At 35.8% G+C, this 27470-nt stretch overlaps 1 protein-coding gene across 7 annotated transcripts in view; it reads right to left on the reverse strand.

Moving 5' to 3' along the window:
• The window catches only part of TP63 (tumor protein p63), a 231123-nt gene extending 203985 nt beyond the window's left edge, over window positions 1–27138 (reverse strand). For 4 of the 7 annotated variants that reach the window (XM_019463495.2, XM_019463494.2, XM_019463501.2 and 1 more), the window contains exon 1: window positions 26615–26782. In XM_019463495.2, coding sequence (XP_019319040.1) covers window positions 26615–26727 — 113 coding nt within the window. In that variant the 5' untranslated portion in view covers window positions 26728–26782. Of the gene's footprint in view, window positions 1–26614; window positions 26788–26917 lie in introns of those variants that run through there. The other 3 variants (XM_019463496.2, XM_019463502.2, XM_019463503.2) reach the window with 3 other exon arrangements.
• Window positions 27139–27470: the final 332 nt, after the last annotated feature.

Raw genomic sequence — 27470 nt, forward strand, 5'->3', positions numbered from 1 at the left:
CCCCTTTTACTTAGGCTTTAATATGCTCTTTTTTTTTCCCCTACCATCTTAATGCAGGGACTCACATCATTATTTTAACTTTTTTCCCCTAAAATAGACGTTTAATGTATAAATTTCCCTCTGTACTACTCTGACTATATCACTGTACTCTTTGTCATGCATTTCTAGTGTGCTTTATTATTCTTTATGTCCTACATTTCAGTTCCTATCTAGCATAATATCTTTTTGGCTGAAAAAATTTCTTTTAACATTTTGTGTTGTTAGTGCAGGCTTGCTAACAACAAATTCCCCACATTTTGTGTTTTTGAAAATGTCTTCATTTCACCATTGTTTTTCAAAGATATTTTCATAGGATATGGAATCCTGCTTTAATGATTTCTGTTGTTATTTGCTTGTTTCTGTTTTTTGCTTTTTTTTTTGTTTTTTTGTTTTTTAGTTTTAGTTTAGTTTTTTTTTTTTTGGGGGGGGGGCAGGTGGTATTTAAAAGATGCCATTCCACTGTCTTCAACCTCTTTCTTCTTTCATATTGACTAATCTCAAGTCCATTGACACTTTCTTCCCCTACCTCCAGTCTTCTGTGAAGCACATGTGGATTTTAAAACATTCAGTTGCTGCACATTTTAGTTACAGATTTTCCATTTTATTTCCTTTTATATATTTCATTTCTCTACTTAAAGTCTTCATCTGTCTACCACTAAGACTGTGTTTTCCTTTTAGCCCTTGAAATTATTCATAACAGCTTCCTGAAAATTTTTATTTGTTAAATCAAACTCTAGGGCCATCTCAGTCTCTCTATACTGACTTCATTTTTTTGCTTGTCTTGTAATTATGTTATTTGATACTGGGCATTTTGGATGATATGTTTAGATATACTAGATTTTGTTATTTGTCTCTGCCTGATGATTGTGGATTTTTGTTCAAGCAAGCAGTTCAATTACTATGCACCTTGAACTTGTATTTGCTCAGTTTTGTGCTTGTTAGGACATATCTGTGTAAAGTCTACAATATTTCTGAAGCCCCTATAATGTGGTGAGACTTAACATCTAAGCCCTGTGTCTTCTGTGGATATTATAAAAACTCAGTTTTAGGCTTTAAAAGTGGTGTAGAGTAGGCCTCACTCTAAGGGTAGGGGTCAGAAACCTATTGCCTGTGCGACTCAAGCCTGGCTCAGTACTTGGGTATTTTATAAATAAAGCTTTACTGGAATACAGACACACTCATTATTTATGTGGTGTGTATAGATGCTTTGACACCACAAAGGCAACAGAGAGCATATGGACCAGAGGCCCTAAAATATTTACTGTCTAGCCCTTTACAGACTAAGGGTTCTGATGCCTGCTCTAGGACATGATCCATATTCTTAATGCGTGGTCTTTCTGCTGTCTCATCTGACAGCTCAAGATATCAATAAGATTTCTTCACTCTGGCTGGGTGTGGAACATCTGTGCCTCCCATAAGTGCACAACCTTCGGTCTCTCTCTTCTGCTCTCATCTCTATAGCATTTGCTTGCTTATAAGCCTCCCACCATCTCTTTCTGTACTTGGGAAGCTCAGTTCTTACCCAGAGACTTGACAGAAGCACCTTCCAGGATCCCCACTCAGCTCAACTCTACCCTCCTGGTGTGCTCTCTTATAGATTCCAGAGGCTTCGGCAACTTTTAATTCTGCTCTCTGCTGTAACTTCAATAGGACCTCTGTGCTTTGCTCACAGTACAGTTCCCTGTCGCAGTTTAGAAAGTTGTTCCCAGGCAGAGAGCCAGGATAATCATGGAACATACTTCATGAGTGTTTCTTTCAAGGATTTCAGGCTTGCACTATCGGTTGTTCAATGCCTTCAAACAGTTTCCTCATGTATTTGTTTAATGTTACAGTGTTTACATATGATCACAAGTATAAGTTCACTTATTGTCTCTTTGAAATACCAAATCCACTTTGTAATCCATTTTTTTGTAAATGCATGTGACTGAGTAAACATACGAAAGCATTTTACCTGTTAATGTACACTGAGCCAGCTATAAGATTATAGTAAAATATGTTATTTGAGAACTACCCATACGGAATAAGCTTGAATTTAGAATAGTGCATCATTCTGTTCTTCCCTTAGAAGCTGTGAAGAATTTCTTCAGTTGCCTTCCAGATCCCTAACATCCCTCAAAGTAAATGAAGCAGATTAACCGATATTATATAATCTATTATTATTTTAGTCTGTTTACCTATTCTGAATCATTTATTAATATTCTTATCTCTCTTCTCCTTCTCTAAAATGTTGAAATTCAGACGGTAGGTTGACTTTGAACATTTCCAATTTTATTGGTTTTGCTAAAGAATGCAACATCATTCTTACCATAGAAATCTATCTGACTATTCTCTGCCCCTTCATTGCATAAAAGGAAAGACATCCTATGTTACTTCTGTGTAAGTCCGTAGGGGTTTTGAATTATGATAGAGTGTATACTTCTTCCCTATTCACCCAAAATAGGAGTTTCTTTGTTAAAGGGTCACAATTTTAATAGCACAAAATCGGATCACTAAGTGTTTATTTTTATAACTATTATCATTATCAAGGAATTGGACAAATTATGTTTAATTAAATGATACTCATCTGTTTATAATTGGATGCAGGCTTACTGATAATATGTTTGATAAATACATTATGGCTATAAACAATCTCTAAAAATAAGAAAGGCCTAGTAATATTTGAATAATGGGGCTCTGCTATTACTACCTTTGCTAAGGAAAACTATATTTTCAGTTAGATATCAGATATGCAACATAGTCACAGTACTCATAATTATATGAATATATATTGGAGGGTTCACACTTAAAGTTTCTTTCTGGTTATGTCTCACATAAGGAACTTAGGTTGAAATAACACTTTCACATACTGGAGGCTATTATTAAGTCAAAGTTGAACTTAAAATTAAAAATTAAAAAAGGCAGGCTTTTAAAATAGACGCGCTAATAAGACCTTAAGTGAACTTTCATGTTTTGGCTGTGGAAATTAGCAGACTTTTACCTATAAAAAGGGTAATTGGTATGTTAGGCAGGTTACTTTCTGCTGCAAGTAATAGATACCCCAGTTAAAAGTGGCTTTAAAATAATATATTTTTCGTATAACTAAATGTGAAGTATGATTTCAGAATTAATTCCGTGGTTCAGTAACATCATCAAGGACTGGAGTTCGCTTCTCCTTCCTCTGCCATCTTCCACATGTTGGTTTATGCCCTCAGACATGCACCGTCATAGTTTCAAGCAAGCTGCAATGGTTACAAGTATTATTTACCTCATTGTCAAGTTGCTCAGGCACTGATCTATTTGAATGTTTTACACAGAACACACCAAAGTGGAACCTGTGGGACCTGATCCTATAGGAAAGCAGTTAAACAGGTATAAATGTAAGACTATAATATCAAACTAGGCTTAAGTATGTGGCTAGCAGGGGTCAATTGATGTTGGTGATATTTCCCTAATTCCAGTGTTATGCTGGTGGTCCAAGTTGAACAATTGGATTTGATTTGGGGGGGGGACATCCCTGAATTGTAGTATGTGCTATTTCCATAGTGTAAATACTCCCATCGTGGCCAATTTTAAGCTAGGAAAATGATGTTTTGAACGCAGAGTTACGAAGAGATGGGACGGGCACACTCTTAAACGTGAGTAGTTTCACTACACAAATGTAAACCTGAACAGCACAGATAATTGTAAAACGTGGCAAACAATTCAGAAGAGATGAGTTTTAGTTACTCATTGTGTTCATCTTTAATATCGTTTACTTAGTTATGAGCTTGTATACTTTATTTTTTAATAATGGCCGTGTATAACAACTGGCTTGCAGTAGTCCTGAAAATATAATGACCGGCTGTTCTGAACTAGCTTGAGCACACCACTGTCCCCCACCAGCCATCTCCCTTCTGTCTTTATTAAATTTACAGCCTTATACCATGTGCACACATTTTATTAAGCATTATACACAAAAACATTTTGATTGCATTCATCATAAAAGTAGATGCAACTTTGTTCTATCGAATATCCAAGGCAGAAAATTGGGCAAAGCTTGAGCACATTAAAATATTTTACAAACTCAATGAAAAGGCCTAAGTAATAAAGTCTTATCCCATTTTACTGATATTTGATCAAAAGTAAAGAAAACTGAAAAATGGCATCTTGAATAAATGATAGAGCCACACGTCTTAAATTCTGAGTCAGTGTTCCTCAGCCTGGCTCTGGTGCCAGTGTGGTCCTGGTCAAGGCGCAGTGAGTCATGGGGCATGGTTTTTCTCACTTGGAAAACGGGAAGGCAATACCAGTCTTGAAGGTCTCCTCTAGTTCTAAAGTTTGTCACTGTGATTTTCTAGAATATCTATGGCTTTGAGTATAACTTGTCTGAGTCTTTACGTTTAAAGTGAGTTTCTTATAGACTATATATATTTAGGCAATCTCTATCTTTTAATTGGTATATTTGGACCATTCATATTAAGTTGATTATTGGTTTTGGTGGGTTAATATTGACTATGTTTGCACCTGTTTTTTATTTATTGGATTTGTTATTTGATCCCACTACTGTCACCTCTTTTCAAGCATGCTTTGGTTTTAATTGAGCATACTATATAATACCATTTTATACCCTCTATTTGTGTATCAATTACAATTAAACATTTGCCCTAGGATTCACAATATGCATTTCTAACTAATTTAAATCTGCCTTCAGATAACACTATATTTCATGTGTAGGGTAGGTGCCTTACAACAAAGTAACTTCCAATTCCTCTTTCTCATCTCTTGGGACACTCCTGCCATCTATTTCACTTAGCTCTATGTTTTAATCAATTAATACATTGTTACTATTATTGCTTTAAACTGTTTTCTTTCAGATCAAGAATAAGAAAGAAATTTATTTTACTTTACTTATTCTTTCTCCAATCCTCTTCTTTCCTTTCATATAGGGAAGATACACTTATTCAAGCATATTACCTATATTATTTTCCTTCTGCTCTAAGGACTTCTTCTAAGATTTATTTCAGGCAGGTGTGATGGCAATAAATTACCCCTAGTTTTTGTTTGTCTCTTTTTTTCTTTCACTTTTGAATGATAATTTCATTGGATGTGGAATTTTAGGTTTGTGGGGTTTTTCCCCCAATCCATTTAGTATTTCACTCTACTTTTTTTTCTTGTTTGCCTGAATAATTTTTAGAAGTATGTTGTAATTCTTCTTGTTCTCCTTCAGGTAAGGTGATTCCCTCCCTTCCTCCTTCACCCTCAGCTTCTTTCAAGATTTTCTCTGTCATTGGTTTTCTACAGTTCAATTATGATATATTCCTATAAGTGTGTGTGTGTGTGTGTGTGTCTGTGTGTGTGTGTGTGTGTGTGTGTGTGTGTTTGGTTTTGGTTTTGATGTTTCTTGTTGTCTGAGCTCTGAGATATGCAGTTCTTGTTTTCTTTAATTTGAGAAAGTTCTCAACCATTATTACCTTAAATATTTCTTCTGTTATCATCTCTCTTTTTCTGGTATTCTTATGACAAGAATGCTATAGTTTTTGATACTGTTCTTGGATGATCTGTTTGTTTTTTCATTCTTTTTTTCTCCTTGCATTTCAGTTTGGAAGACCCTATTGACTTATTTTCCAGTTTATTGCTTCTTTCCCTGGCTGTGGACTATTGATGAGTCAGTCTACTGATGAATAAAAGGCATTTTCATTCTACTCTTTTGTGTGTTTGAAAAGGCTTTATTTTTTACAGCAGTTGTAGGTATACAGCAGAATTGAGCAGACACAGAGATTTCCCATATATCACCTACTTACACATATGCACAGCTTCCCCCATGTGCAACCAGAGAGGTACATTTGTGACACTTGGTGGGCTTAAGTTGACACATCATTGTTGCCCAAAGTACATGGCTTATATGAGGGTTCACTCTTAGTATTGCACATTGTATGCAAATATATAATGACATGTATCCACTATTGTATCCTACAGAAAAGTTTTACTCTCCTAAAACTACTCTGCACTCTGCCTGTTATCGCTGCCTCTCCCAAAGGACTGGCCACATTGATACTTTTACTATTTCTATGGTTTTGCCTTTTCCACAATGTCATATAGTTGTGATCCTACATTATGTAGTCTTTTCAGATTGGTATCAGATTGGTTCAGATTACTTTGTAATATGCATTAAGGGTTCTCCCATGTCTTTTTATGTCTTGATAGTTCATTTCTTCTTAGCACCAATATTTCATGGTCTGGACATACCTGTTTATTTATCAATTTACCTATTGAAGGACATCTCAGTTGCTTTAAGCTTTTGACAATTTTTAATGAACATCTACATGTAGGTTTTTGTATGAACACAAGTTTTCAACTCACTTGAGAAAATACAAAGGAGCACAATTACTGGATCATGTGATAAGAGTATTTTTAGTTTTGTTAAAAACTGCCAAACTGTCTTCCAAAGTGGCTGTATCATTTTGCATTCCCATCAGCAATGAATAAGGGTTCATGCTGCTTCACATATTTGCCAGCATTTGGTGTTGTCAGTGTTTTGGATTTTGGCCATTCTAATAGATGTGCAGTGGTATCACATTGTTTTAATTTGCAATTCCATAATGCCATAAATTGTTGAGTGTCTTTTCATATGTTTCTTTTCCATCTGTTTATCTTCCTCGGGGAGGTGTCTGTTCAGGTCTTTTGCCCACTTTTTAATCAGGTTGTTCATTTTCTTATTGTTGAGCTTTAACAGTTGTTTACATATTTTGAATAATAGTCCTTTTCCAGATCTGTCTTTTGCAAATATTTTCTCCCAGTCTATGGCTTATCTTCTTATTTTGTGACAGGGTCTTTCACAAAGCAGCAGTTGTAATTTTAATGAAATCCAGCTTATCCATTAGTTTTTCGTTGATTATTACTTTGATATTATATATAAAAAGTCATCACCATACCCAGGTTCATCTAGATTTTCTCCTGTTATGGGAGATTTATAACTTTGAGTTTTATATATAGGTATAATGCATGCATTTAAAGTTGATTTTTATGAAGGGTATAAGGTCTGTGTCGAGCTGTGTGTGTGTGTGTGTGTGTGTGTGTGTGTGTGTGTGTTTTGTATGTGGTTATCCACTTGTTCCAGCACCATTTATTGAAAGGCTATCTTTGCTCCATTGCATTACCTTTCTCCTTTGTCAGAGATCAGTTGACTGTACAATGATATTGTAATAGCGTTGTAGGGTGACAGGATAGCCATATTTGTTGTGAGCATAGCATAACATAGAGTTGATTAATCATGGAAATTAATGTAACATTCTGTGTCAACTACACTTCAGTTAAAAACATAAATCCATTGTCTACATTTATGTGGGCCTATTTCTGGGCTCTTCCTTCCCTTTCATTGATTTATCTGTTGTTTCACCAATACCACACTGTCTTGATAACTGTAGATTTATTTAAGTCTTGAACTTGAGTATTGTCAGTCTTCCAACTTCCCTTCCTTCAATAATGTGTTTACTATTCTGTGTCTTTTATCTCTCCATATAAACTTTAAAATCAGTTTCTCAATATCAACAAAATAACTTCCTGCTATTTTTACATAGATTATATTGAATGTGTAGATCAGGTTGGGTGGAACTAATGTCTTGAGAATATTGAATCTTTCTATCCATAAACACGGAATAACTCTCTGTTCAGTTGTACGTTGGCTCCTTTCATCGGTGTTTTGTAGATGTACTCATACAGATCTTATCCATATTTTGTTAGATTTGTATCTAAGTGATTTTTTGTGTGCTATTTTAATTTTTTTCATTTAAAATTCCACTTGTTTACTGTTAGTATACAGGAAACAAATTGATTTTTGTACATTAAACTTACACCCTACAACTTTGTTTATAACCATTTATTAGCTCCAGAAGTTTTTTGTTGTTGCTGTTGATTCTTTTGGATTCCCCACATAGATAATCATGTCATCTGCAAATAAAAGAGTTTTATATCTTCTTCCCAGACGGTATACCTTAGATTTCCTTTTCTAGTCTCACTGTGTTAGGACATCAAATAAGATATTGAAAGCAGTGGTGAGAAGGGACATCCTTGTCTGTTCCTAATCTTAGCAGGAAAGCTTCTAGTTTCTCATCATTAAATATGTTAGCTGCAGGTTGTTTGTAGATTTTTTTTTTATCAATTTGAGACTAATTTGTTGAGAATTTGTGTCATGAATGGGTGTCAGATTCCGTCAAATGCTTTCTCTGCATCTGTTGATACGATCATGTGATTTGTCTTCTTTAGCCTATTAATGTGATGGATTACATTAGTTGATTTTTTAATGTTGAACCAGTCTTGCATATCTGGGACAAACCGTAGTGTTTTTTTTAAGCATTTTTTTATTTCTATCATCTCCGTTTGATTCTTAAACTTCCCATTTCTCTTCTTATATAATTCATCTGTGTTTTTCAGGTTTTCGACTTTTTCTATGAGAGCCTTACAATACTAATCTCCTGTTGGATAATTCCAACACCAATATCATTTCTGAGACTGTTTACAATGGTTGTTTTGTTTTTAATACTGTGACTTTTCTACCTTTTATATGCTTGGGGATTTGCTGAAAACTGCACATGCAGTTTTGATAGGAACAAATAAATTTGCCTTTAGTTGGATGATTTATGTCAATACTGGTAGAAGTTAGGCTATAATTGAAGTTTGCAGGAGGTATAGGTGTCAGAAACTTCAACTTCCTCTAGTGTCCTTATTTTTATTTTCTTTTTTTGATTTTGAGTTTTCCTCTACGAGAGTCTGTGCCTTGCAACTTTTTCAGCTGAATTTGCTGCTCTTATACTGGAGTCCACCTGATATAGTGGTGAGATGTTGTGGAGAAGAAGGCTCTATAATATTTCAATTAAATCTCAGTTATTCAGTATGTATCACAGGGATGTTATCTTCATAAGTGTTTCTCCACTGATATAGCTTTATTGCTCCTGACCACTTCTTCTTTTCAGACTGCAGTATTTCTGATCTATTTCCTTGAACCCTGACACTGTCAACAATGCTGTTTTTTCTCCTTATTAAGACATTGTGTGTGAATGGGGCTTGAGTGAGAAGATTCCCAACTGATGAGCTTCTGACCAAGTCTTTCCTTCTGGATAACAGTCCTTCTGCGGCATTGTGGAGAAAACCATTGATTTCACAATGGTTCCTCCTTCCTTCCCCTTCAGTGGAGGATTTTACTCAGTCTCCATTTTGAGAACCTGGTGGGGTTTCTGGTATCAGTGCAAGAAAGGTGGTGGTGGTGGGTCTCCTCTAAGACTGCAGTTCCAACGGATCTGTCGGTGCTGAGATGGTTGAAGAAACCTCCAGCAATTAAACAATGTTACCAATTAAATTTTCCTCCTACTTTGTGGCTTCAGTTGCGGTGAGGTAGTTCCATACCATGTGTCTCTGGATGAATCTATCTTTTTAGGCTTTGTGGTAGCAATTTGTCCTGCAACTTTACTTCACTGATGGGTCCAAGGAAGGCAATTGGCTTTCACTTTGTCCAGCTTTTGTTGTTGTTGTAAGAGAAAGAGTGACAACCTCAAAGATCCTTACATGTTGGAGTGAAACCAGGAGTCTCTGATTTTTAAATATTTTACAGAAGCAGATGTCTCAATTTCTATTTAATTGTGTTCCAATAGACTAAAAATAGCTCTTAAAAATATTACTAACCATCCTTTCACTTCTGCAAATTCTGTGAGTCCCTGAGACTATAAACTATGATATTTGTTTTGTAACTGATGATCGAGGCTTGAAATCACTATGAAATACACTGCAGAGAGCTACAGTTCAAGAGCTGTCCCATGATCTTCCCACTCAGGTGTTCTCAGTGGAATGCAAAAGCTAGAATTTGGCTTTTCTCCACCAACCCAATTAAGATCCCTTCCAGCTCATCAAGCTGAACAAAAATTACATTGAGGGCATGTGACAATGGAAAATAAGAGGACATGGCATGAAAGAGTTGGGCCAAGAAATTTTATGTTGAAATCTGAGTGTGAGGTATCTCAGTACAAGAGACATTTCTGAATAACTAGGTCATTAATGCAAATACGAAAGGGCTTTGTAACTTGTAGGTTTTTCAATTTATTCTATTGGTTATTCCTTTAGGGTTTTTTTTTTTAGATATTTTGATACTTTTTATAAAAAGGTATCACAACATTGGCATAACTGAGCACTTTAGTCTTTTGCAAGATAAACACTAGTAATATCAGACCTGTTCCATAAAAAAAAAAAACTCAGCTGAGAAATACTTCTTTAAGTTAATGTAAAAGAATATATACACCAGAAATTTGTACACTTTTTACCTCTTCGTAAATTCCCTAATAGTAACCTCGGAAACTTTTAGGTTCTAATATCAAAGCTGTTAAACAAAGTAATCATGAATTGATCTAAAATGAAACAGATTTTCTTTCCATATAATATGTAGAAGAAAATACAACTTATCTTTGTTTCATATACACTTCCATCTTAATAATTTATATTTCATTTTGTCACAAATGATACTTGTCATCTGTTTCTTTGGCATCATTACATTTTTAAAAATAAAAACAGCATGCTTTTACCTAAGTATTTATTTATCTCATATGTTTACCGGGATACTTCAACTGGTTTTGTACTTTAGGACATTTGCTGGCAGATGGGTCTCATACTTTCCCAGCTTTAGCTAATAAGCACAAAGTTGTCTCACAGATAAATGGGAGATTAGGTATATAGCATTTACCATGAATAACATAAACACACATAAAGAGAGGATCTAATCATGAGTTGATTCTTTAATCTCTTCAGCCCTAGTGGAGGGTGGGCTGAAATTCAACCATTTCTTCCCTGAGCACAAAGGACCACATGAAACACTTGAGATGCTTCTACCTAACACACTCTTTTGGAGCTAAAATAACAAAGACTAAGATCTGCTTAGATTTAATCCCTTAAAAAATATAAATGTTACAGACAACTAGACAAGCATCTTATTATAAATGAAACATGGTTTAGGGAAAAAGGCTTGAAGAAAATTAAACACTCAAAGGAATTTTTGCTTAACAATTACAGCTCATGAAATCTTATCTTCCATATATCCAAAAAAGTCTAGTTTTAGGTAGACTCAACTGAGACATCTGGAAAATTAGGTTATTTGAGTATTATTATTCTAAAAGTAACAGCTACAACAACAACATGATCAGCAGGTACCATGATTTGAAAAGAAAATTGTACTTGTTTTGATTCAATCAGTCTAAATGTAAGAGATAATTATTAAGCAGAATTTTAGGAGAATTATGTAAGATAGTTCATAATAGTTACATACACTAGGAATAACTCAGAAACTGAGACATAAGATTCATTCCTTTTGTGAGTAAAGCAAAAATATAGTGGATCTCATTGGCAAAGTCACCAACGAGAAATGATCTCAGGCCAAAATTAGAGTAAACTCCTATTAAACATATTAACATATTTAAAGGAAGAAGGTACTAGTCAAAGTGGAATAGAGAATTTCTTGGTCCTTGGTCAGGGCTGAGGAATAAGAAGAGAGATACATGCTGTTGGGTCTCTAGCTCTGTTGTGAGACCTGTATATTCTGGTATATGAGTATTTATATGTTCCTTTCAGTATGTGTATCTTTATGGACTTAGTTATACGGAGATAGATCAGGTTATCAAATTATCCGTTACCTCCATTTTTGTTTCTGCTATGCCTTATTCACCTAGCAACATTCTGAGTCTAATTTGCTATCCCCTACAATATGTCTACGGGAGAAGAATATGCTTATCAGTCAACAGAATCTTATTCAAGGTGGTCATACTTCTCATTATGAGTTAACACACTGACTTTCCATTTTCACACATCAATCTTAGAATGTTTGGTTAACCAAGGAATTGATGTTGTGTTGAAACATCAGGCTTCTAAGCTTTCATGTTTAAGAGCTAGCTTTGGATGGACATACACTTACTCAGGTAATGCCATGCTGTGGAGATGAGATGCCCTTTTACAGATGACACCCAAGCGCCAAATAAGGTCCTTCTACAAACTTCAACAGTTGTATTGGTCACCTTTTGAAATATATCCTTGATACCACCACCATTTACCACCTTGGTACAAAGCACCATCAACTCTCATCTGGAACCAAAGCCTCTGAACTTGATCTCTATAGTCTATTCCCCACAGAGCACACAGCCAAAGTGATTCTTTAAAAAAGAAGAAAAAATAACATCCTTAGGGGAGAAATATCAATCCTTCTTTACATCCACCTTCTGAAACCCTGCTCTCTGAAAATTGGCCTCACCTCTTAACTTGGTTGTTGTTGACTCTGTTCCAGCTACTCTGATCTCTGCACTCCCTGCCTGGGATTCTCTTTCTCCCCCAGATCTCCTACTTATTCCTTTCAGATCTCCACTCAAAGGTCACTTCATCTAAGAGGATTTAAAGATGGCCATCCATTTAATATAGTACTTCTTCCAAACCTGTCATTCTCTCTCTATACCCGTTACCTTACCTCCCTTTTATACAGAGAATGTCTACCATTCAACATATCATGTGCTTATTTGTGGGCTGGAGGTGCAAGTTCCACAATAACAGAGACAAGTTTTTGCTCACCAGTGTGTGGAATAGGGGTTGGCACATAGACAGACTCAGTACAGTTTTTAATTTAACAGCTGCAAGAGAAAAATATGTCATAACAAAAAGGCTATTTGATTAAGTTCCAGGATTCTAAGTCTGCCTTTGCCCTCAAATAGGCATCTGTGTGACATCAGCAAGTCACTAGCTCTCTACCTTCAAGTTCTTTATCTGTAAGGTGGAAATATTAGCTCTGGAGCTCAAATCCTATATGTGAAGGATTTTACATGATAAAACCCTGAACAACTACGAGAGTTTTGGACAAATAAGATGCTCAAGCTTACAAACAGGATAGGTGGCCAAGTTGAGTGAGAACACTGTATTCTGAGTGTGTAATGGTGATTGTGAGTTTTGGTTCCTCCACTGACCAGCTCCGTGATGTTGAGTCATTTACCCAACTCTTTTAAGCCTTATTTCCCTGGCAAACGAGAAACTCTTTCTTTTTTTTTTTTTTTCAGTATGATTTTTCCCACTCATTTTAAAGAAATCATATCTTATCATCAGGAAAAATGATATAACTAACAGTAACTAAGGACTTTTTATTAGCTCTTTACCCATAGCTCATCAGCTAACAGGAATTTACAGAACATGCACAAGTGCCTAGCACTGTTGTAGGTGTTTGGGATAAATCAGGGCACAAAAGAGACAAATACCCTGGCTTTGTGGAGTTTAACTTCCACAGTGAAGAGACGAATAAGCAATAAATACAGAAAGCAAATGAAATAGTATTTTGAAAGATGTTATATGGACAAAATAGTATAGTAAGGAACTGGGGATTATGAAAGGAAGAGGTCAGGTTGCAATTAAGAGGTCATGACATTTGAGCACACAATCATTGAAAGACTCTTTTTTCCTCTTCCTCTTCTCCCTGCCTCACTTTTTTCCCTTAAAGTTTTGAAACTGTTGCTTCCATGTCTTGGCTATTGGAATGATGCAATGAACATAGGGATGCATAAAAAATTGAAACTATACTATAAATGTATTTTATTAAAAATTATAGAATTATGTATTCCCACTGAGTAGTACATTGTACTACTATTGACGAAATACTATTATAAAAGACCTTCAAAATTAGTTATTTAGTCTTTTAATGCAGGAATCTGTAAGCATCTTAGTTGTGACATACAGGTGATCTCATTGGGTCTCTTAATATGGATTTCCTTAAAAGAAGTAATATTTTATGTCCATTCATCAGTGGATGGACTGTGGGCTGTTTCCATAATTTAGCTATTGTAGATAATGCTGCTACAAACACCAGGGTTAATGTATCCCTTTGAATTAGTATTTTTGTATTCTTTGGGTAAATACCTAGTAGTGCAATTGCTGGATTGTAGGGTAGTTCTATTTTCAACTTTTGGAGGGACCTGCATATAGTTTTCCAGAGTGGCTGCACCAGTTTGCATTCCCACCAACAGGCCAAGAGGGTTGTCCTTCTTCTACATCCTTGCCAATACCTGTTGTTTCTTGTGTTGTTTTTAGCCATGAAGTTGTGGTATATATGAATGGAATATTACTCAGCCATTAAAAAGAATGAAATGTTGCCATTTACAACAATATGGATGGAGCTAGAGTATTATGCTGAAGGAAATAAGCCAGTCAGGGAAAGATAAAGACCACATGATTTCACTCATAAGTGGAATTTAAGAAACAAAACAAATGAGCAAGGGGAAGGAGGGGGAGAGAGAGAGAGAGAGAGAGAGAGAGAGGGAGAGGCAAACCAACAAACAGACTCTTAACTATGGAGAAGAAACTGATGGTTACCAGAAGAGAGGTGGAGGAGGAGTTAAAGAGGTGATGAAGATTAAAGAGTACACATGTGATGAGCACTGGTGTTGTACATAAGTGTTGAATCACTATACTGTACACTTGAAACTAATATTACACTATCTGTTAATTAGAATTTAAATAAAAACTTAAAGAATAAAAAAAGCAATATTTTCATTGCAAATGAAATAAATACCCATTTTCTTTAAAACTCATGCATATTCTGTAGTCCAGGGTTTGGGGAATTCATGATTTTTAGTGTTAACTTTTATATTCTTGGAAACATCCATAGAAGGGAATGGAGGAAGGACAGACTCCTCATTTGGCTTCCTAGGACAGCTACATGCACACTGCCCAGGTAGTTGTACCTTGTAGGATGAGAGTGGCTAAAGCCTTGCATGGCTTTGAAAAGGCTCTTTAGGCTAACACAATGAATCATTTCTCTCCATCAGCCTCCTGGATTTTATTGTGTGACTAAAGAAGCCACCAAAGGAAGAACTGTTGAGTTGGGCCCTCTAAGAGAGAGGTTATTGGGATAGATTAGATTTAATAACTTTGGTCAACTACTCATCACAGAACATAGACATATGGACCAGTCACTGTCTTAGCACAGATACTACTCCCATTTTTAGAAAAAAATTTATGCCCCAGTGATGACCTAGTTTTTAGGGCATGACTAATTACTAAAAATTCCAGTATAACAGAATAGTCACTTTTAGCCTAAAATCTGAAACTGAAGAACCACATCAGCATTTAGATTGTTATCTTTTTATAGTGACCCTCTTCTTTGTGTTTAAAACCTTTCTACCTACAAGCTGGAGTTCAAGATTAGTGTCTATTTGTTAGGACTTCTGGAGTTCTTGGAAGTGATAAAGGGCTAGACAAATGCTATTATTTATAGTCTGTCCCCGTTCAATGAAAAGGATCCATAGACTGCTGCTGCCAAGAGTAGCATTAGTTACCCAGCCAGATAGTTTCATTTCAAGGTTCCCATTGGTTGAGACTGAACAGAATTCTTGAGCAATGAAAATAATGGCACTCCCTTGTGACTAGAGAAGCCTGTTTCAGACCCAAGCTGCCTCTGGTTTCTGGTGGTGTCTGCCTTACACGGGGTCTCACATGGTTTGCCATGACGACCAAAACCATTTTGCCAAGGAATAAATTATGGATGTGACAAGCAACCATCTCTAGTCTCAAACCCAATTCATTTGCTTTTCTCATTTTCATTTTCAACTTTTTGGCCAAGATTTATCTCTGTTATAAGGAGACAAATACCAGTAGGCCAGGTTCCTATATGCCTACATCTTCCATTTGGTCCTTCATTTGGTGTAAGACCATGTATCAAGGGAGGAAAAGGTGGTTGAGGAGTTAGGGGGAGGGAACAAAGTATACAAATATGGAGCAAAACATCTCAACTGAGTTAAACAAATAATTATTGAATACCTGCTATGTACAGGACTCCATGTAAGACACAGTATATAATCAGAAACAATGAAGAGCTTAGTCATTTAAGTACATATAAATACCTTAAGATAAATATAAAGTTCTATGGTATATCAGAGAGAAATACGACAGAAATTATTTGTGATATGCAAAAGATTCATTCACGAATTCACTCATTCATTCATTCACATATTATGCATTTGTAGAGCTCAAATTTGGCTCTCCAAGATTGTATTAATGGTACAAAATGTACTTGGTAACATTTCCCCTCTGTAGACTGTTTTTCTAGAATGTAAATGATTTGTTTTATGGTCTCTAAGCATACCAAAAAGACAAAACTTATGACAAAAACCATCCCCACATAAAATTTACTGAGAGTTAACTAAGGCACCAACTATAAACAATAATTTTCTATAAATCAGGATCCTACTCATCTCCATGAGTGTCTAGATGTTACCTGGAACAAGTTACTCTGTGCCTCAATGTCTTGATCTATGGAATCTGAATATTAAGAGCTACCACCTATCTAGAGATTTCTACGTGCCAGATGCTCTCTTAAGCGATTTATACTATTAACTCATTTAATTCTCAAAGCAACCCAGTCAGGCAGATACTACTATCCATGAGGAAATAGACATAGAGATTAAGTTAGGAGATTTAACAATTGGCAGAGAGAGAATATGAACCAAGGCACACTGGCCCCCAAATCCAGCGTCTTAAACATTATACTACTGTCTCTTGGTTAGCAATTGATAATCCTAGTAAATCTCCTTAAGGTGGTTTGAAGATTAAATGTGTAAAATTAAATATGTAAAATGCTTATAATAGTTTCTGGTGCATAGTAAGAACTCAATAAATATGAGATACTTAGCTGTTTATGCCTCATCCTCCTTTTCTAGAAACACAGTGTCAAAAGTTGACATCTTTAAAAATTAGTAACTGTGGTTTCTTTAGTTGCCCCAGTTAATAGAAAAGTGTTCATTAAAGCCACATCATTTTACATCCGTTGAATTAGCAAAAATTAAATATAGTAATAGCCAAAGCTGGAACTCTGACAAAATACATTGGCATGTCCTTTTTAATAGTAATGTTTTGCAGAAACTTGAAAAAATATATTCCTTTTTATTTGTGAACCCTCTCACTTCTTAGGTGGAAACATATTGTGGGGAAAGCAGCCAAGTCTTCAGATGAGATGGTCCTGGTTTCCAATTCTGACTCAGATGAGGAGGAAAATACAAAGCGGTCCTTCTACTTACTAGTTAAGTCACCTGGTTGCATTAGTTACCACTCTGAGTATTTTTTTCTTCCATCTGCAAATTGGGATGTCACTTGCCTCAAAAAATGTATTATAGGAGATAATGCAGGTATTATATGGTACTTTGTATGGACTGAACATGCATTAGTTTGCTTTCCTTAGATATATGTTCCATGGGATGATCCCAAAGAAATGAGTCAAAAAAAAAAAAAAAAGCTGGTATATAATATTGTAAATTTTTAATAAAAATTATAAAATTTAATAAAAATTTAATAAAAATTATAACAAACTAAAGGCTCATTAATGGAAATAAATATATTAAGTTGCATTGATATTGCGATCCCTATGCAGTTACTTATGTTAAATGCAAAAATACATGACAAATTAGAAGTTATTATTTATTGTTATAATTAAAACATTGAAATTATCATTTTTAAATGTTTATTTATTTTGAGAGAGAGAGCATACGCATGTGAGTAGGGGAACAGCAGAGAGAGAGAGGGAGAGAGAGAATCGCAAGCAGGCTCCACGCTGTCAGCACAGAGCCCAGTAAGGGGCTCTATCCCACTAATTGTGAGCTCATGATCTGAACTGAAGTCAAGAGTTGGATGCTCAACTGACTGAGCCACCCAGTCACCCCAAACATTGAAATTATTTTATTATAACTTCTATGTATAAAAAATTTTGGCCCTAGAAGATGCCATATAAAACAACTGTTTTAAAAAATTTTTCCCTGTTGGCTTCTGTCATTGTTGGGAACATGTTATTTGTCTAGTAAATAATTTTTTATATCATTAATACGAACTCACAAGTACCTTTATCTGAGTATACTTCCTCTGAGAATAACCAAAGTGTTCTAACATTTATGTTTATGTTTCCTCCTGAGCGTTAATGATCTTCCTTTACTGCACACTTAATTCAGACGGTTCTAGAACCAGTGTTGCTGCAGTAAAAACAGTACTAAAAACGTCCCAGTTTTTCAATTCCTTATCATATATACAAAATAAGGATTAAATATTTACTGAACATTATTGAATAGTTTTATAGTTGACAATGTTGAACTATTTAAAGCATTATCATTTCCCTCTATTTCTTGTCACCCAACCAGCATTGTTATCAATTTATTAAATATTAGTTAACCTACAAAACTCCTTTAAAATGTGCTTAGCAACTTAGATAAACTAGATACTAATTTTTTTTCTTATAAAACCAAAAATTATATATGTTGTAAGTTTTATGTGTTTTTATTTTGGATATGTTACTGTCACAATTTCTTATTTTTTGCTTACAAAATGCCCCAGTTTCACTTTTGCAGAGAAAAGCTTAGACTGGTTTAAAAAAATGTGCTTTGTGATATTTTTAGCTTTTTCATATATATTCTGTCTTCCTAAGAAGCAAAGAAATACAGAGCTTCTGTGAAAGAAAAAAAGAAGAAAGGAAGGGGAGGAGAAAAGGAAAAAGGAAAAAAAAACTTTCCACATTACTTCTTCGAAGGATTCAAGAATTAAAGATAAAATTGTATATAAATTGTATGTAGGAAGATGAGGGGTACCTCGAATTCCAGAAAGAAAGTTGCTAGTGCATTCATGGGGAGGACAACACCGAAGGCCTTTGCTCAGTGAGAAGACTTGATTCTACACGAGATTCTGTAGATGAACTGAATTCACCAGCATTAACTTGAGTGTATCATCCATTAATATGCCAAGTTTTAGCAAAGAAATCTCAGATCCACATCAGCCTCTACAGGAATCACTGACACAGGTGGAAAGATTTATCACATTTGATAGTATCAATTAAGATGCTGAAAAATTTCATTTGGACTAGAAGCCTTTAGATTGCTCATAATTTAGTTTGAAAATCCTGTCCAACAGAAAGTTTTCACTCATCCCCCAAGATAACAAAGGTGGGAAAAAGAAAGATAAAATGGAAACACATTTTATTAGCACTTTCTATTTGGAGGAGGTTGTAATATTATGGAGAAAATGGAAGATATCTTTCTCAATGAAAGCTTCAATAAATATACTATATTTATTTTATTTATGTAGTTAAGAAGTAAAGGACACTATTAAATGCAAGCATAAAATAGAAGTTTGTCAGAATCAGAAAAAACAGGAAAGAAGAAAAGCTAATGATGAATTTCAGAAAAAATATATAAAAGCTTGGGATTTTTAAGGAAGCCCTAAAAGTTGACTCTCTTGATGAAATGTTAGGATATGATGAAGCAAAAAGGTCAAATGCAGTCAACAATTTTTAGGTATAACATATTTAACTTTAGAGGGCAAAGTCTATTACAGTGTTGCCTCTACCATGGATTTGTAGGTATCCGATTATTTATTTCAAGCTACACTACCATTTGTAAAAAGGCTTATGTTAAAAATCTACCCTGGGTAACCATGTGGTTGATGAAATTATCACACCAACATCCAGTTTTTTGCTTTTTGAGTCAAAATGCTTTATCAGTTTTAACATGGTCATGATGCTGGTTTTCCCCTCAATTATGAGAGAGCTAACCAAGTTCATGGAAAGTGAGAAAGGGTGTTTTCTGTTCAACTGGACAAATTAAGCTTGCTCATTTGAAAAAAAGAAAAATGTACTGGAAATTTGAAAGTGGCAAGGGGATTTTGAGCCTGACATTGTTTCTCTCTACTTAACAAATTCATTCTGAACTTTAAAGAGTCTAATTCATAATTAAGACTCAGATGTAAGTAAAGAATAGGAGGCAAACAATAAGAACAGAGTGACAATTAATTCTCTCCATTTAAATTATCTCCCAAATATTATGGCTTAAGGTAAAACCAACAAGTTAATAACTGTCATTTCCAAAACCTTGACTAACCAATAAGTACACATCACTTCATGTCCATTTCTCATCTATTTTAAATGGAACAAAGTGATTTTCAGGAGTTTGGAAGTGCATAATTACATAGACTAAAGTCTTTGGACTTTGATCATAATTATAGTGCTTTATCCATCCATCACTTGTTGCTTGAGGACTGTTCCTTGGCGAGTTATTTAAAGGAGATAGGAACTCTGTCAGGACAAATTTGAGCTGCAAAACAGCTAATCAGAAACTTGGCTCTCTTGACTTAAAACAGATTGAAAATTGCTACTTTAATCTCACAATCCATTTGGCTCTTAAGTAAAGTGAGAACATGAAGTCTCTCTTTAGGAAGGCATGTGTCTGTTGTTCATATCATTGGGTACCTTTTTTCAAGCTTCCTATTGGGACACTGGGTACAAGTTTGTCTCGCTATATGGTCTCAAAATCGGTTGTGCAAACAAATGAATCATCTGCAGTGCTTGATAGAAAATGCTAGTTTTGCATTCCTTCCCCTCACCCTCAATTTCCCAGAGAGATGTACCAATGTAATTGTAAACCTAAAATTAACTGGGAACCTTATAGCATCAGAAGGTCTAGAGCTGTTTTTTCAATAGTGGACTGAGAACTACATGAATCAGAAAGGTTTGTTTTGTTTACAATGTCATCCAAAGGCTCCACCTAGACTTATCAAATCATAGCCTCAGGCTGTTGATAGAACATTTCTCTGAATTCCGGAAAACATCAGAAATGAAAATGTACATCACTATGTTTTCCTGAAAGCCAACTTGGATGTTACAATTTTGGGCATCAGTTACCATCTAAGAGTTGAATATAATATACCTCCATGGAAAGCATGTTGAGGAACTTGAACAGAGGCTACTAACAGAGATTCCCCTTCCAATTTGCTGCCTCCAGGGTGGGTGCTTTGCATTTGTAGTCCTCAGCAAGCAGGTGTCTTCCTACTCTCCCATGAACTCCGTTGTATTAGCTCTATATATGTAATTCTACATTGGATTCCCTGAGGTCTAGGACTATATCTCACTCTCATCTTCTACTGCCTCCACTCAGCACCAAAAAATAAAAATAAGTAAATAAAATAAAATAGTTTCTGGAATTCTTTAAACAAATCAAAACCAAAAAAAAAAAAATAGTTTGAGTTTCTACATCTACAATTTGAGGATAAAAATCCTTTACGTGGTGAATTAGTTTCCTATTGCTGCTGTAACAAGTTACCGCGAACTTGTGGTTTAAGCCGATACAAATGCGTGATCTTACAGTTGGGTAGGTCAGAAACCTGACATGGCTCCCGTTGGATTGAAGTCAAGGTACTGGCAGGGCTGCATTCCTTCTGGAGGCTGTAGAGGAAAATCTGTTACCTCGCCTTTTCCAGCGTCTAGAAGTGCCAGCCTTCCTTGGCTTATGATCCCCTTCCATCTTCAAAATCTGTTAAGATGTTTTTCACATCACAATTCTGACTCTTTTTCTCCCTCCAATTTCCATTTTTAAGGACTCTCATGATTACATTGAACCCACATGGGCAATCCAAGATTGGCCTAATTTAAGGTCAGCTTAAAACCTTAACTCCCCTTTGCTGTGTAATATATCATATTTACTGGTTCTGGAGATTAGCACCTGGCCATCTTTGGGGGCCGTTATTCTGCCTTTCACACCTGCCCACCTCCCAGGTGGATGAGATATGTAAGGTACCGGGAATACTTTGTTAACTGTAAAGTTCTATACAGTTCTAATAAAATGATTAATATGCTCTGTGGTAGAAATAACATTGAACTGGATAATGAGACTTAAATTCTAGGTCTGGTTCTGCTTCTATTTTGTTCTGTGATTTGGGGAAAATCACTTTACCCCTCTGGGATTCAGATTTCTCAATTCTGAAATATTAAGTACTGAGAGAGACAAGCCAAGATCATGCTAAGACCCATAATTGTTGTCCTTAATTCAAAGATGATATAAAGCAAAATGGAACTTCAGGTATGCCCACATGAGGACACAATTGTTGCTGGAAAGGAATCCCCAGTCTAGCTGATGTGCTACACACATAGAAGCACAACTGAGCATTACACTAAGGGAATGCATTTCAGAGTTCTGTTGGGTTCATATATAATCCTCCAAGTCCCAGCCGTGAACAGTAGATCAGAGGTTGTAATCTCTGATTACTTTATGAGGAAACTTTTACTTAAATAGCTTAAATGATTTCATGAATGTCATACAGTCAGTTAGTGATGGAGTTAAGACTGTGATTCAGATCTTTTAACAAGTTCTATGTGCACTCAACTAACACACTTCCCTGCCTCTCTCCCAAATAAATGCACTTACAGCAAAGGAGTAGCATACAGAATTGTAACCCGTCATACTTCGGGCTAACCACAAATGATCATAAAGTTCTTTGAGAACTTATTCTGGTGAATATTGTAAGGCTTTGAAGCAGTTTCTTGTTGGTTACAACTGATGGATACATTAGTCCCTGCTTGACGATTGGCACCTTCATATTTCTTTAGGAACCAATTCTTCCTGCCTTCTGCCTTGCTTCAATTCAAGCACTGATAGAGACAATACACGCAGACCGTTGCATGCTGGCTTGTTACAGACAAACAGTGATTATGGAGATGGCTAAAATGAATAGAGCAACCTTACTAAAAACTGGTTTGTAATGGATAGATACATCCTTTATCTCACATATGAAATTGTATTATTATATGTTATATCAATTTTGGAAGTCTTTGTATGTGCATAAAGATCACTGTGGGCATATATTTCATCTTCATACTTGCCATGATCCTGATAGGAGTAAGAGCACTTGAAAAAAGAGTGATTGTAGAGAACTTAATGAAAAGACTATGTATCAAGGTACAAGGAATAGGATAGGGCTTTTTGGAGTTAATCATGGCTGAGACTGGCTACCACCTCTAAGCTTGAAAGAAAGGGAGAGTAGGGACCAGTTACTTGAACTCAAGACATTTGGACCTGTGGCAAGGGCATCTGACAGGACCTGCAGCCTTTAGTAAAAAAATCCAACAGGGAAGTGGCCTGGGAAACATATATCCTAACTTCATTCCTATGCTCTTTTAACCCAAGAGGAAACCAGAGGATAAAGGAACTGTCAGTGTAGTCTTTAGAAGTAAGCTTCCAGAAGAACAGAACAAGAAGAAGAATGGAGGACACATGTGGAGAGGCAAGTGGAGGGCACCCAACACAGAAGTACACCTGCCTTTCTGTGATTTCATCTGATAAATGAAATGATCTTCCACTATAAGTTCTCTGTCACCACACTTCCTTTCGGGATATATTTAGAAAACAGAGTGAATAAAGTTGACCTTTCAGCTAGCACAGCATAACACTTTCAATCAATATGTAATTTACACAGGAAATACTTCTTACTCATCCATACTCCATGCTAGCAGTTTGAGCTTTTTTGAATAGAGGGGACTGGCAAAAAGAACACAAAATCATCTTGCAAGTGGTTCAAATTTTAATGTTTCATTTTCTCTTATTTTTAGCCCTCGGCTATCATATTATGTTCAAGATTGAATCTTGGTTCATTTTTATTATCACTTTAACTGCTTTATTTTCAAAAAATTATATTTTGAAAAAATTAATCTTTCTTTTAGAATTACTCCATTAAAAAATCTATTTTAAAAACTAGATGGCAATTCTAAAAAAAAAAACACAGGATGAAAGACGGCCTCGATTATTTTACCCAACAACACACTAACAGAGATTTAGCTTCTAAAATGCTAAATTTTAGATTCATCTTGAGTTTTTAACCTATTAAAATGTAAACAGAACTTATTGTTCAGTTTTCATTTTTAAGAAAATGGTAACTTACCCACTGGCTCTTATTTATTTATCTAGCATAATTTCATCTATGCTTTGATATTTTGTGAAAACCAAGTTAGCAATAAAATGACAAGGCTTGTGATTTTTCCCACCTTTTCCTCTTCTTTGTAATGGTCAATGTCATCACAGGGGAAATCTAAGCTGTATAGTTTTCATGCCTCTGTGGTTATCAGAAGTTTTTGCAAAGACTAAAGTAAATTAGGATCAATATTGGGGCAGAAATAAACGTATAGTGTCAATATTTTTAGGTGCAAAGGAAAAAAAAACAGTGAAATCGCAATTTTAACTGAGAGAATGATTATCATAGTACTTTGAAATTGGCTTTTTGGGAATGGCATTAACATTCAGTAATAAATGGTAATAGCATCCCTCATTTATCCTATTCTGTGATAGAAGGAAATCATGCATTAAAGTAGCTTGGAGTTAAAAATAACAAGATATCTTGTTCTTTCCTCTTTTGAAAATTCCCTTTCATGACTTCTTTCAAAAGACAAGGTCAGGAAAAAGACAGATTTAACTATGTAGATGATGATGATTATGGAATGATTAAATTTGGTCTTTCTTAAAATAGATTTTGTAAACTGAGAACTACAAGGGTTGTCTGCTAAGAAAAAGCAACTCAAACCCATTCACTCACTAGGCGTTAAAGTGAATATTGTTTATTCTTACTTTGGCAATATACAGTATCGCAGGTTTCTTATAGTGATAATCCACTTATTCATTTACTCACTAACCAGGATAGATAGGAAAATAATAATAATTCAGCTCTTAAAGTTTGTGGCAAAACATTTAAAATATTTGAGGGAAATGTATCTGTTATTAAATATATAAGTATCGCTGAGTTAAATAAATGAACATCACAGCCATATCTTACCCATTTTGGTATTTCCGGTGACTTGCACAGAGTAGATAGATTATCAGCAACGAACTTTTTTCTGCTCTTTATTTGCCACTTAAGTTTTAATTACAAATAGAGAGAGAGGACACCATCTTGCCTAACACCATTTATCAGGTGAATAAATGTTTCCTGACCCCGCCCCCCTCCCCCCCCCCCCCCCCCCCCCGCTACCCCACGCCACTATCTCACAGCTCCCAATGTGCTTTTGTCCTTTCCCCAGAAACAACACTCACCATGATTAAAGCTCAGGGCATTTGGCAAAATGCAAAACTATTTTAAAGTATTATGGGTATTTTGAATTTTACAACATGTCCAAAACAGATGATTTTTGCTCCATGAATTAACAGGTTGCAGGGACAGTTTGAGACACAATTTTCTCATTTATTTATATTTAAAGGCTTCTCTTGTCAATCACTAGAAATGCCTCTAAGGCAGAGGTATACAGGATTGACGTGTGGGTTTCTAGTCAATAGAAGAAAGTTTCTTCTAGAGCTGAGGTAGATCCAAGTACCTATTTAAAAAAGATGTCCACAAGGGAAGCATTATACAGCAAATGTTTCACCAGAGCTATGCTCTTAGAATACATTTCAAAAGAATTTCAGTAGGATAGAAACTTTTGTGTCTGGAAACAAATTTTGAGAACCAGAAAATGTTGGGTATTTTGCTCTTTATTGACCCAATCCCAAACTCCAACTAAATCTAATTTTCAAAATATCCAAGAACATCAGCTCCAGAGCCGTCCATTTTTGTTAACATTGTCGTTTATGGCAGACAGTAAGGCAGGAATCCAATCACCACTTACATTTCCTATTTCAACCTGGAAAACCACAAACTTGCTTCCTCTCTGTCTCTCTCTCTCTCTTTCCTTTTTCTTCCTCTCTTTTCTTTCTCCGCCATTTACCTTTCTGCTTTACCTTTCTGCTTCTGCTTTCTCAGACAGCCCACCAGAAACCTCACAGGAAGAGGAGCAAAGTCTACATAGTCCACATTAGTGTCCTACATGGTGACAAGTCATATTAATGAAAAAGATCACACATCTTCCATAATTGCCTAGGCAATTTGACAGTAACTGAGCCCTTCCCAGAGAGCCCACTCCACTCCTAGTACAAGGTTCCAATAAGCACCGGTGGTGAATGACAAGTTAACCCCTTTGGAACCTCACCATTTTCAACACTCAGAGGACCTCTCTCATTAGTCTTATAAAATAAAGTATGAAATTCCAACATCAAATCTCATGCTGTTAAATTAACAACATCACACTGCTACATACGACTTAAATATCTCCCATAACTTTATGACTGGAAAAACACTGTTCAGATTTCATTTACCAGTTTAAAAATAGCAAACTCTAATTTGAAACACATACACACACATCGTGCATGCTCGCTAATATTCCCTCTTAGTACTAGGCAAATGTTTCTTCCTACAAACATAAATAAAATTCAGTATCATCATAAATTTTAAAAGTCAGATTTGTCAAAAGATGATGTTTGTTATGAAACAAATCAAGAAGAAAATATTTGTTAGAGTCAGAATGACAAGCCACAATCTGGCAGCATAACAATGGCTACTTCATCTATTTTTAATGTATAAATCAAAAGTATTCTGTGTTTATTTTGACTCGAAGATAGACCACAGAATATTATGTCCCTGTCCAATGACATTTCTTCTTCTTGGGTGGGTGAGTGCTGAGCAAGGCAAAGAACAGAGTTTAAACATCTTAAAGGGGTGTGACAATTTTTCAAGAAACCATGGGAAAATTGTCTTCCACCCTTGTCACTTCGTAGATCCAGACATGAACTAAAATCAGAAAAGATGCCCACAGACCACTTTCAGTTCACAGAAAGTCCAAAATAATATCACTGTGCTCATAAACAAGGAGGGGTTGCCCTTTGTCCACAGCAGAAACACTCATAATACACAAGGCACTCCAATTAAGTTTTGATAGAAGTTACGTCACGTTTCAACTCACCGCTGGATGTATGGGTCGGGACAGTACTGTAGGGTGGCACACCGTGAAGTTTCACAATTCATTTCCTCCAACTCTCTTTGACAGTCAACAAGTGGAGAACAATTATATAACATATACACATATACCTGTGTATATATAGATATAAAGCCAGGAGCCTAAAAGCAATAGGGTCAAATGCTATCAGACATAGAAGTTTAGACACTTCCCCCCTTCACACACATTTGCAAAGAGGCGGAGCGTTTCTTGATTTTAGCCAATGAGATTTGTCAAGTGACTAAAACCTCAGAAACACTTGATTCTTACCAGCTGGGCATCCTCTCTAAAGTTGTTCTTCCCCCTCTACCACGGCTTTAGAGTCCTGGAGGTATAGTGGCCACACTTGTGGGCAACTTGGAGGCATCGCCGAACTTCTGGTCTCTCTGGTGATTGGATGCTGGCATGAATGGCATCAGAGTTTAATTTCAGCAGCCTGGACTTTTGAAACAGAACTAAGCTGATGAGTGTCCACCCTGCTTAAGTTAATTAATGTTTCCTTGTATCTGCATACTGATATGAACTGAGGACTTCTATAACTGCTCCTGGTGCTTTTTTTTTTCCCCCCCCAGAGCTGCTTAGGAAGGGTGTGTGTGTGTGTGTGTGTGTGTGTGTGTGTGTGTGTGTGTGTTTTCATCTCCACCTCCCCGCCCGCCTCTCCCCTCCCCCCCCCCCTTCATTCTCCCTTTCAGCCAACCGCCTGTTGTGGTCACAATCTCAAATAGCAAAGACAGGGAAATTCCTTGATTATATTTAACCTAGAACTCACTCTTCATCTCAACTAAGAGAAAGAGATATCCATTCACATCCCTTAGAAGTTTTG

The sequence above is a fragment of the Panthera pardus genome, unplaced genomic scaffold (genome assembly GCF_024362965.1).
Source record: "Panthera pardus isolate Hobbes unplaced genomic scaffold, ASM2436296v1 HiC_scaffold_16, whole genome shotgun sequence".
Lineage (NCBI taxonomy): Eukaryota > Metazoa > Chordata > Mammalia > Carnivora > Felidae > Panthera > Panthera pardus.